The 11,733-nt window shown below is 45.1% G+C and overlaps 1 protein-coding gene across 1 annotated transcript; it reads left to right on the forward strand.

Annotated features, from left to right (window-relative positions):
• Positions 1-6,611: 6,611 nt before the first annotated feature.
• LOC119341366 (flavone O-methyltransferase 1-like) lies at positions 6,612-8,600 on the forward strand. The gene is made up of 2 exons (XM_037613269.1): positions 6,612-7,041; positions 7,737-8,600. Exons 1-2 carry the CDS (start codon positions 6,647-6,649, stop codon positions 8,407-8,409), a joined length of 1,068 nt encoding a protein of 355 aa, XP_037469166.1. The 5' UTR covers positions 6,612-6,646; the 3' UTR covers positions 8,410-8,600.
• The last annotated feature ends 3,133 nt before the right edge of the window (positions 8,601-11,733 follow it).

Here is an 11,733-nt window from a genome sequence, read left to right on the forward strand (position 1 = left end):
CCGCGTGGACTTCGACGTTTAGCTTGTTACCTCAGCTACGATCTTGTGCCCTCGGCAGGATCTGGTAGATAGTCAGGCTTCTTAGCCTTTTTCATTTATAGATGTCTGTACTCAGACATGATAGCTTCCGCTTGTGCTTTGACTTGTATGCTCTGAGTGTTGGGTCATGAGACCCATGATTGTAATATCTCGCTCCTCGGAGCCTATTGAATATAAATACTTGAGTTGTAGAGTCATGTTGTGATGCCATGTTGTGTTTGCACATATCGAGCATATTGTGTGTATGTTATTGAAATGCTTGGTATGTGTGGGATCTGACTATCTAGTTGTTTATCCTTAGTAGCCTCTCTTACCGGGAAATGTCTCCTAGTGTTTCCACTGAGCCATGGTAGCTTGCCACTGCTCCGGAACACTTAGGCTGGCCGGCATGTGTCCTTCTTCGTTCCTGTGTCTGTCCCTTCGGGGAAATGTCACGCGATGAATACCGGAGTCCTGTTAGCCCGCTACAGCCCGGTTCACCGGAGTCCTGCTAGCCCAGTGCTACAGCCTGGATTCACTCGCTGATGACCGACACGTTCGATGTTGGGTCATGGATGCCTGTCCCTGTAAGTTTGTGCCACTTTGGGTTTACGACTAGCCATGTCAGCCCGGGCTCCTTATCATATGGATGCTAGCGACACCATCATATACGTGTGCCAAAAGACGCAAACGGTCCCGGGCAAAGGTAAGGCGACACCCGTGGGAATACCGTGCGTGAGGCCGCAAAGTGATATGAGGTGTTACATGCTAGATCGATGTGGCATTGAGTCGGGGTCCTGACATAGAGTCACGGGCCAGGTGCTGTGATTGCTGCTCTGCTCCCCGAAAGGATTAATGCCATCCGCGCTTAAAGCAAACCATACGTTCCTTGGGTCCTTTGCAAACTCATCCCAGTACTTTCTCTCAATTTTTCTCCACTACGACCCGTCAGCGGGTGCTCTCAACTTCCCGTCTTTCTTACGGTCCTCACTGTGCCATCGCATCAACTTGGCATGCTCTCCGTTTCTGAACAGACGTTTCAACCGTGGTATTATAGGAGCATACCAAATCACCTTCGCAGGAACCCTCTTCCTGGGAGGCTCGCCGTCAACATCACCAGGGTCATCTCGTCTGATCTTATACCGCAATGCACCGCATACCGGGCATGCGTTCAGATCCTTGTAGGCACCGCGGTAGAGGATGCAGTCATTAGGGCATGCATGTATCTTCTCAACCTCCAATCCTAGAGGGCATACGACCTTCTTTGCTGCGTATGTACTGTCGGGCAATTCGTTATCCTTTGGAAGCTTCTTCTTCATTATTTTTAGTAGCTTCTCAAATCCTTTATCAGGCACAACATTCTCTGCCTTCCACTGCAGCAATTCGAGTACGGTACCGAGTTTTGTGTTGCCATCTTCGCAATTGGGGTACAACCCCTTTTGGTGATCCTCTAACATGCGATCGAACTTCAGCTTCTCCTTTTGACTTTCGCATTGTGTCCTTGCATCGACAATGACCCGGCGGAGATCATCATCATCGGGCACATCGTCTGGTTCCTCTTGATCTTCAGCAGCTTCGCCCGTTGCAGCACCATCGTGCACATCGTCTGGTGCATCTTGATGTTCAGTAGCATCACCGTATTCAGGGGGCACATAGTTGTCATCGTACTCTTCTTCCTCGCCGTCTTCCATCATAACCCCTATTTCTCCGTGCCTCATCCAAACATTATAGTGTGGCATGAACCCTTGTAAAGCAGGTGGGTGTGAAGGATTTTCCGGTCAGAGTAAGACTTCGTATTCCCACATATAGGGCATGGACAACACATAAAACCATTCTGCTTGTTTGCCTCAGCCACTTCGAGAAAATCATGCACGCCCTTAATGTACTCGGAGGTGTGTCTGTCACCGTACATCCATTGCCGGTTCATCTGCATGCATTATATATAATTAAGTGTGTCAAAAATCATTACAGAACATCATGAATAGATAATTAAGTGACCAAATTAATAGAAGTTCATCATCACATAAAAACCAAAGTAGATACATAGTTCTCATCTAACAACATAAAGCTCTGCAGAGCATCTAAATTAATTAAACCATACACTGAAACTATGTAAAACATTTCAATGCGAAAACAAATGCGATCATAATCGCAACCAAGGTAACAACTGATCCAACGGCATAATGATACCAAGCCTCGGTATGAATGGCATATTTTCTAATCTTTCTCATCTTCAAGCGCATTGCATCCATCTTGATCTTGTGATCATCGACGACATCCGCAACATGCAACTCCAATATCATCTTCTCCTCCTTAAGTTTTTTTTATTTTTTCCTTCAAGAAATTGTTTTCTTCTTCAACTAAATTTAACCTCTCGACAATAGGGTCGGTTGGAATTTCCGGTTCAACAACCTCCTAGATAAATAAAATCTATGTCACGTTGGTCGGCATAATTTTCATAAACAATAAATGAACCAATAGTTATGAAAAGATAATATATACCACATCCGAATCATAGACAGGACGACGGCCGACGGGGGCGGATACCAAAACCATCGGCGCACTATATAAGATGCAATAATAAAAGTAAGAAAATAATACAAGTATCTATCTAAACAAACAAGTAATAATATTTTTCCTTTCAGAAAGAAGATAAGAACAAGAGGCTCACCACGGTGGTGCCGGCGATGAGATCGGCACGGGTGATCGACGGCGGTGAAGACGGGGACGGGGCGTGACGGACCGCTAAACCTAGATAAATATTAAGGAAAATGGAGCTTGGCGGTCGAGCTTGGAGAGGAGAAACCTTAAGTAGTGTGGCTCGGGCATTCCATCGAACACCTTGTGTGCATAGGAGGTGAGCTAGAGCACCACCAAGCCCTCTCCCCCTCGGCCAGAAAAAACAGAGCAGTGTGCTCTGCTCTTGCGCGAGGGGCTATATATAGGCAGAATCATTGGTCCCGGTTGGTGGCATGAACCGGGACTACAGGTAACCCTTTGGTCCCGGTTCATGCCACCAACCGGGACCAATAGTGGTGGGCCAGGAGCGAGGACCATTGGTCCCGGTTCGTCCCACCAACCGGGACCAAAAGGTCCGGACGAACCGGGACCAATGGCCCACGTGGCCCGGCCGTCCCCCTGGGCTCACGAACCGGGGCAAATAGCTCCATTGGTCCCGGTTCTGGATTGAACCGGGACTAATGGGCTAAACTGGCCTGGACGAAAGCCCTGTTTTCTACTAGTGCCCGGATCTCCTCCTCTCCTTGTCCTGTACCTGTATTCTACCTGCTTGTTTTAGGCGACAAGCATCAACGACAAATCTTGTAGTTTGTACCTATGAGTAACAATTTTGTAGACTGGACAAACCAATCTTACTTTCCAAGGCAACAAAGATCGAATGAACCAATCTATTTCTTTTCGAGGCAACATATTAGGCTGGTGTGAACCAATCCATTTTTCTAAGGCAACAAAGATCGGATGAACCAATCCATTTCTCCGAGGCAACATATTTTACTGGTGTGAACCAATCTAATTTTCCAAGCCACAAAGATCCGATAAACCAATCTACTTTCCTGAGGCAACATATTTGACTGGTGTGAACCAATCTAATTTTCCGAGCCACAAAGAACAAGTGGGAGAAGGATCAAAGACATCGCCACAATGAGCGTGTTGTTTTACCATCATGGAATGCCAAGGTTGATCTTCTCTTGAACCTGTTCGTCTGATGTGTTTACATATGTGGAGGAAGAGGCTTGCGGGCGTGGAGGTTCGTGAGCATGGATGTGAAGGGCGGCACCCTTGCGGCATCTACGCGTGCGTCTCCCTCCCCTCTGTGCGTGAAGATTGCTGGCCTTTATATAGGGAGAGGTTAGGGCCGGAGGAAGGCGCCTCATCTAGTGTGGACGCTGCCGCTTTTCTGTTTAGCCAGAGCGCATTGTGTGGTGCTCAACCTGCAGGAGCGGCTCTCGTACTTATCCGTTTTGTACGCATCCCGGGAGCTAGGAACAGACTTAATAATCACATGTGAATAATGTTGTCGATTTTTTTATTGAAACGAGTGAAATGAGTGAAATTTGTTATTGAAACGAGTGAATTGGTTACTGGAATTAGTGAAATGAATGAATCGGTTTTTGAAATGAGTGAAATATATTATTGAAACAAGTGAAATATGTTATTGGAACGAGTGAAATCAGTTATTGAAACTAGTGAAATGAGTAAAATGAGTGAAATATGTTATTGAAATGAGTGAAATCAGTTAGTGAAATGAGATGAAATTTGTTTTTGAAATGATTGAAATCTATTATTAAAACAAGTGAAATATGTTACTCAAACGAGCGAAATGAGTGAAATATGTTATTGAAATGAGTGAAATATGTTATTGAAAATTTTAAACTAGTCAAAATATTTCAAAGATGATCCTTTTCTAAAGGTCCTTTTGTTAGGAGTTCAAATATTTAAAATGTTCTGAAATCAAAATATTGGTTGAAAAGATATAAATGGTTTAAGTTAGGAAAGGTGAAATAAAAGGAATGAATTTGTTTGTGAGAGAGAAGAGAGAAGAGAGATAGTGGACATGCAGATGTGACACCATGTGCACCAGTTGATGTGATGTGTGGTGGAGATTTGGATTGTGCATGATGTCTTGTACCTACACTTTCTTGGTCAAGACGTGTGAAATAAGCCACCCCATGTGCGGCACACATGGGACCTTACACCCGGCCACCCTGTGTGCAGTTGTAACACGACTAAATTTAGAGAAGATACATTGTTAGGGGAGAGTCCACTAGCCACACAATATTCTTTCTTTATAATATTTTACACCATAAGGACGCTTACATTAGTACTTTCTCCATTTTTATTTAGTTTGCGTATTAGCTTTGATCAAAGTCAAGCTTTGTAAACTTCGACCAAATTTATAGACAAAAATATTGGCATATATAATAACAAATCAATACCACTAGATTCATTGTTGAATGTACTTCCACATCATATAGATTTGTTATGATAAATATTTATACTCTTTTCTATAGACTTGGTCAAAGATTAGGAAGTTTGACGAGGAGTACAATATAGGGTCCGCACATCTAAATATCTAGTTTGGGAGATCCCTAGTGAAAGACCGATGGAACAGTTGGCTACATCTTGTGCGGAGGTTCATGGGGTTTAATCTCTCTGATGAGCCTGATACGCTTCATTGGAAACTCTCAGTATTTGGGGTATTATTAGTGAATTCTATGTATTTAGATTTAATAGTCTGGTCCAATCGCGAGCTCGCTTCATATTTAAAAGATTAAAATACCTTTAAGAATAAAAAAAACATATGATTTGTGCACAGGGAAGTGATTCTGATTAAGGATAACTTGGCACAACACAGACGGGAGGGTACTAAACAATGCTGCTTCTATGATCCGGACGAAACTATAAAACACTTTTTTTCTCAAATGTCCACTTTCAAAGCTCTTATGGTGTATGATACATGTGGTGTTTAACGTTACTCTTTCAAATAGTATAAACACATTTGGGACGTGACTAAATGGAGTGGAGCCTAAAATTGCCGCCTATATTCGAATCGCAGTATGCACATTACTTTGGGCTATGAAACAGACAAATTCTTCCAATTTTTTTGCAGGTCATATACAGAGCAACAACTGAGATCCGTAGAAGGTAGTCACTCAGTCATGCGGAAGCCAAGGAGCATATGGCTATTGAGTGCAACCGCTGGGAGATGGTCGCACAAGATACACACAACTGGTTTAGATGGCGATCCAATAATAGGGCTAGATGTAGTCATCTTGTCCTGTTTTTGCCGGTTGTGGCAACTTTTATCTTTATTACTTTTCAGCTCCTCATGCAATCTTGTACCAAGCTACAGACGTTCTTACATGTTTGCTTAATAATATGGCTGCATGCATCTTATCAATGCAGAGGGTAATTCTCCTTTTTTTTAAAGGCCTCACGTACGTAGGGGTTGCCTTGCCAGGAGACAGGGTTGAACCTAACAACAATGATCAGCGGTAGTGCGGAAATGACCTGAGGGCATGGCCAATGCGTCTCTCCGACTGGGTGCTCCGCAGGCCAGCTAGGTTCAGGTGTCAGAAATGGTTGCCTCGCAATGTGCTAGTGCCGCCTGCAGAAGAGGCGGGTGCTTGAGGGAAAAAGCTAGATAAAAAGGAAAAATGGCTGGATTAGCAGCAGCCATCGATTGTCTCCTGGTTGATGCGTGTGTGAATGAGGAAGAAAAAGATGGGAAAAATAAGAGAGGGAGCAACACGTGACCTAAAGACTGCTGCTGCTACTGTTGGGAGATAGTTATTCAAAGCGATGGATTCATACATATACAAGCCTAAATGCATGGCATGAGACCACCGAATAGTAATGCTTCCATAGTTCCTGCACTGAGAGAGGGACGAAAAGATGGAAAAGATAAAGCTGAGATGAATGGGTGGATTCGTGTGGTGGGAAGAGATAAGGCACGGCACGCGTTCTTCAGGTGGGGCCTCTGTCAGTTTGATGGAGCATGTTCCCGCAATTTTTCTTTTCTCCTATATAAGCCGTTGTGTCCCATTCCTCTCTTCAGCCACAGCTAACTCACTTAGCAAGAAGCTTGATTCCGAAGTTAGAAGAGGCAATGGGCTCTACCGTGACTAGCGACGAGGAGGCATGCATGTACGCGCTGCAGCTAGCAACGTCGTCTATCCTGCCGATGACGCTAAAGAACGCCATCGAACTGGGCATGCTCGAGACCCTTGTGAGTGCCGGCGGGAAGGCCCTATCCCCGTCCGAGGTGGCCGCGCAGCTGCCATGCAAGGCCAACCCAGACGCGCCGGCCATGGTGGACCGTATGCTGCGGCTGCTGGCCACGCACAAGGTCGTGTCGTGCGAGATGGAGAAGGGCGAGGACGGCCTCCTCGTCCGCCGGTATAGTCCGGCTCCGGTGTGCAAATGGCTCACCGCCAACGAGGATGGCGTCTCCATGGCACCCATGCTCCTCATGGTCCAGGACAAGGTCCTTATGGACTGCTGGTGAGCTTCTTCTACTTCTACTTTGCTCGAAAACCCAGCATCAACCCATTTTACTTGGATCATTTTCTGGAGGGGCTCGGATGCGAGGTCTATCTTTTGGGGGTCAAAATCAATTATTACATGCAATAAGTAAGTCATAAGAAGTAAGAACACTACTAAGGAGCTGTCCTGACCATCATCTTTTCACCGGTTTATGCTAGAGCTATTTCCCCCCTTTCGACAATTCGTTCCAAGGATAGGACTTGACGAAATTAGAAAGTAAGCATAGGTAGCAAAATGGAAAAGCAAGTAGCAGCAAGACAAGAACTGTCTGGACCACCGGACAACTTTTGTTGCCTTGCCCGTTCTCGGATGACAATAATCGGAACATAAAATATCTTCTTTTTTCTAATAAAAGGAACAAAGGATTGCATAATTCGTCAACCGATAACTTGCAGTTTGATATACTGTCCTACTTATCTAGGCAAGTTTCCGCAAAACTGTGTGAACTGAACTCAAGTCGAAACTAATCACCTTTTCATGGCTGTTAAAAGCACAATGTCAATGTAACGAACCGAAATGTTAATGAAATAACTTCTATATATGGCTACGTTTTGGATAACTTTCCTTATGATGAAGTAATGGAACTTGTGTGTGTTACAAATGGTTTAGTGAAATGAAAGTCGAAATTAGTAAAAAACTAAAAACATTTGCAGGTATCATTTGAAGGATGTCATGGTTGACGGCGGTCTCCCATTTAACAAGGCACATGGGACGAGTCTGTTCGAGTACCAGGGCAAAGATGCACACTTTAACAGTGTGTTCAATAAGAATATGAAGGATCACACCACCATCATCATCAAGAAGCTTCTTGAGTTCTATAGGGGCTTTGATGGCGTCAACACCATTGTTGATGTCGGTGGTGGGGTCAGTACGATGATCCATGCCATCACCTCTACGTACCCTTGCATAAGGGGGATTAACTTCGACCTCCCACATGTCATCTCAGAGGTGCTGCCCTCTCCTCATGTGCAACACATTGGCGGCGACATGTTCAAGAAAGTGCCTCCAGGCGACACAATCCTAATGAAATGGATCCTCCATGATTGGAACGACGAGCACTGTATGATCCTGCTGAGGAACTGCTATGACGCGCTGCCAGCACAAGGCAAGGTGGTAGTCGTGGAGTGCATCCTTCCAGTGACGTCAGAAGCAAAGCTGGCGGAGCAGGTGGTGCTCAACGTCGACATGATCATGCTCACACACAGTCATAGTGGCAAGGAGAGGTACCTAAACGAGTTTGAACAGCTGGCTATGGGCGCAGGGTTCAAATGTGTCAAGACCACCTACATCTACGCAGGATCGTGGGCTATTGAATTTACAAAATAGCCGCATCGTATTCTCGGTGTTCCTAAGTTTATTATCAACTTATGCTTCACAATAAGCTTTTCAATATAACTAGTAAATAAATGTGCCCGTGCGTTGCAACGGGAGAAACAAATACTTATATGTTGTCACTTCTCTTTGCCCGAACCCACTACGTCATCATATGACACATGTACATTACCTTGGCATTATGATCTTCATCTGTATATGCAGTGCAGCTATATATAGTTACCATCATCAACCACATATGCCAAATTTAAATGATCTCAAGAATTTGAAACTAAATCAATGAAGGTTAACCAGCCTTGCTACAACAACAATCTCAACTGAACAACATTCTACAATCCTATCTAGATGGAATACCGGTTCACATTTTCTTTCCACAAAATTTTGATCGATGATTTGTCGATTAACAGATTCAGCCAGAAAAAACATACATGGTTAACATGTAAAATGCAGCTAGGCGATTTCAATAGAATAATAAAGAAAAAAAAATCATGTCGTCTCCGGCTGCATACCAAACTTCACTAGGGACAACTAATGCCACGGTATATGGGTCATGGCCTGACAATATCCTCCAGCTGCAAGGTCTCACTAGTAGAAAAAGGGTCAAATGTGAAGCACATTAGTGCCGGTTTGAATTTGAGCCGGCACTAATGTGAACATTAGTGCCGGTTACAACGGCTAGGCGGGCGGGCATCATTAGTACCGGTTCGTGGACAACCTTTAGTACCGGTTCATGCCACGAACCGGTACTAATGAGGCTGTGTGAGGCTATGGTCAGGCTGGGGCCCCCACGAAGACCTTTAGTACCGGTTCATGCCCTGAACCGGTACTAGAGTTTCTTAGTAAGCTGATTTTTAGTCCCACCTCGCCAAGAGAGAGGCAATATGAGTGGTTTATAAGCCGTGAGTGCACAGACAATGACGAAGAGTTGCAATGCTCACCTGTATGTTGATTAGCTTCAAGCCTTGCGGAATAGCATAGATTGCACTGAGCTATGTGCAGTGCAGTCTACACTATTCCGAATGGCTTGAAGCAAATTAACCAGCATTGCACCTCTTTTTTATTTTTAATAACTTATTTGAACTCCGGACTTCTTTTGTGTTCAGTATGCAGCATTCAAAGCGACGTCATCAATTTCCAACATGTTCTGACATCATTTGTTGTTTTTCAGTCATTTACCTAATTGTTTAGAGAGCTAAATGACCGTGAAATTGTTGAGGACGTGCATACTTTTCTGCTTGCGGCTGAGGCAAACAAGCGGGCGGATGGTTTTATGCCTTGTCCATGTGCTGGCTATAAGAATGGTCACAATTACTCGACGTCAACAACCATTCATGTCCACCTGTTTAAGTCCGGTTTCATGCCCCACTATAATGTTTGGACCAAACACGGAGAAAGAGGGGTTATGATGGAAGACAATGAAGAAGAAGAGGACGACGACAACTATCCTGGCCATGGGTTCCCTGAATACGATGATACAATAATGGGGGAAGAAGCTGAGCCGGTAATGCGGGAAGAAGCTGAGCCGGCAATGCGGGAAGAAGCTGAAGAAGAGGCATCAGATGAGCCCGTTGATGATCTAGGTCGGGCCATTGCCGATGCAAAGAGAAACTGCGCAAGTGATTTGGAGAAGAAGAAGTTGCAGCGCATGTTAGAGGATCACAAAAAATTGTTGTACCCGAATTGCGTAGGTCACAAGAAAAAGCTGGGCACCACACTGGAATTGCTGCAATGGAAGGCAGAGAATGGTGTATCTGACAAAGGATTTTTAAAGTTAAGTTATTCACAAATTAGTGATTCACACTAATTTCAAATAATTCAAAATTTAAACTATTCAAATTTGAAAACTACGGGCACTAACAGAAAGTATGTAATTTTTTGTACCTAAAGCAAAAATATTCACAAAGAAACTCTAAATACACAAAAAAAAACAACTCAAAAATAAATAAAGCAAAAATAATAATAATAAAAGCCCACCTACTAGGCCAGAGCGGCCTGCATACGACTAGAAACCCAACCTGTTGTTGGGCCAGGATGCAGGCCCGCAAAGGCCCAGTAGGCCAACAGGGCAGCACAGAACATGTAGGCCCAGTAGGCCTGCTTTGGAGAGGAGCTCGAGAGAGCTACCGCACGGGGGTTTATAAACCAGTGCGGTTGCCCCTCGGCTAGCGAGGTGGAACTAAACTTGCGCACCACACCTGCGCCAGCGCACCCCCTTTAGTACCGGTTGGTGGTACCGGTTCGTGGCACCAACCGGTACTAAAGGGGGGCCTTTAGTACCGGTTGGTGGCTCCAACCGGTACTAAAGGGGGTGCGGTTTCCGCCGCTTGGCCTGGCCAAAACAGGCCTTTAGTACCGGTTGGTGGCTCCAACCGGTACTAAAGGTGCCTTCTATATATACAACACTTACTAAAATTTCATTCTCCCTCTATTTCTTCCTTTGTTTCCCCATTGAAGCACCGCCCGCACGCCCCGATCGATCGACGCCGTCCCCGTCGCCGCCCTCGTCTCCGTCGCCGCCCCGGGCCCGTCCCCGTCACGTCGTCCCCGCGTCGCCGCCCCCGCATCACGCCTCGGCCCGTCGCCGCCCCCGGCCATCGCCTCGCCGTCGCCGTCGCCCCGCTGTGAGCTCTCCCCCTCTAACCCCTCTCCCTCGCCCTCGGCGGCCACCACGGGCGCCGCCCCTCCCTGAGCCCATACACACACACAAGCATGATGAACACACACACACGTACATATGTATGAATTAATGCATGTATATATTAGTATATACATATTTTGTATGTTTAATTAGTTTAGATTTTTTAGATTATTATTTTTTCACTAGTATATATGTATGAATGCATGTTAGATGGATATAATTAGTGTTTAATTAGTATGAATTTTTTTATATAATGTTGTTTTTCAGTTTTTTAATGGATGTATAAAAGTTGTGTTTTCTGTTTTTAGTGTTAGATGCTTAATTAGTATGAAATAGCATATAGAATTTTGACATATGCAATGATAGCACAATTAGTGTTATATAGAAATGTTAGAAATTGTAGTTATCAAAATCCAATCATTAAAAAAATGTTACTTTTTGCGGGCATATAGCTAGTATTTGTTCTCGACGATGCTCGGCCCGCATCCTCGCCGTCGACCCGTCCGCGACGGCGTCCGATTGACCCATGTCCGGGACTGGGCTCCGCCGGGCTGGCACTGGGAGGTGCTGCCTGGAGGGGCGCGCCGCTTGATGAGGAACCCGGCCTCGGGACCCGTCGTCGACCCTGATCTCGTTTGGTGGCGTTCGCGTGGGCCAGTTTCGGTGCGGAGGGAGCCGGC

Source organism: Triticum dicoccoides, chromosome 1A (genome assembly GCF_002162155.2).
Source record: "Triticum dicoccoides isolate Atlit2015 ecotype Zavitan chromosome 1A, WEW_v2.0, whole genome shotgun sequence".
NCBI classification, from domain to species: domain Eukaryota; kingdom Viridiplantae; phylum Streptophyta; class Magnoliopsida; order Poales; family Poaceae; genus Triticum; species Triticum dicoccoides.

What these genes read in the sequence shown, in the direction of transcription:
- LOC119341366 (XM_037613269.1), top strand. Translation starts at nt 6,647, where the DNA reads ATGGGCTCTACCGTGACTAGCGACGAGGAGGCATGCATGTACGCGCTG. An exon ending in AAGGTCCTTATGGACTGCTG is followed by an intron (nt 7,042 to 7,736) that starts GTGAGCTTCTTC and finishes AAACATTTGCAG; the next exon opens with GTATCATTTGAAGGATGTCA.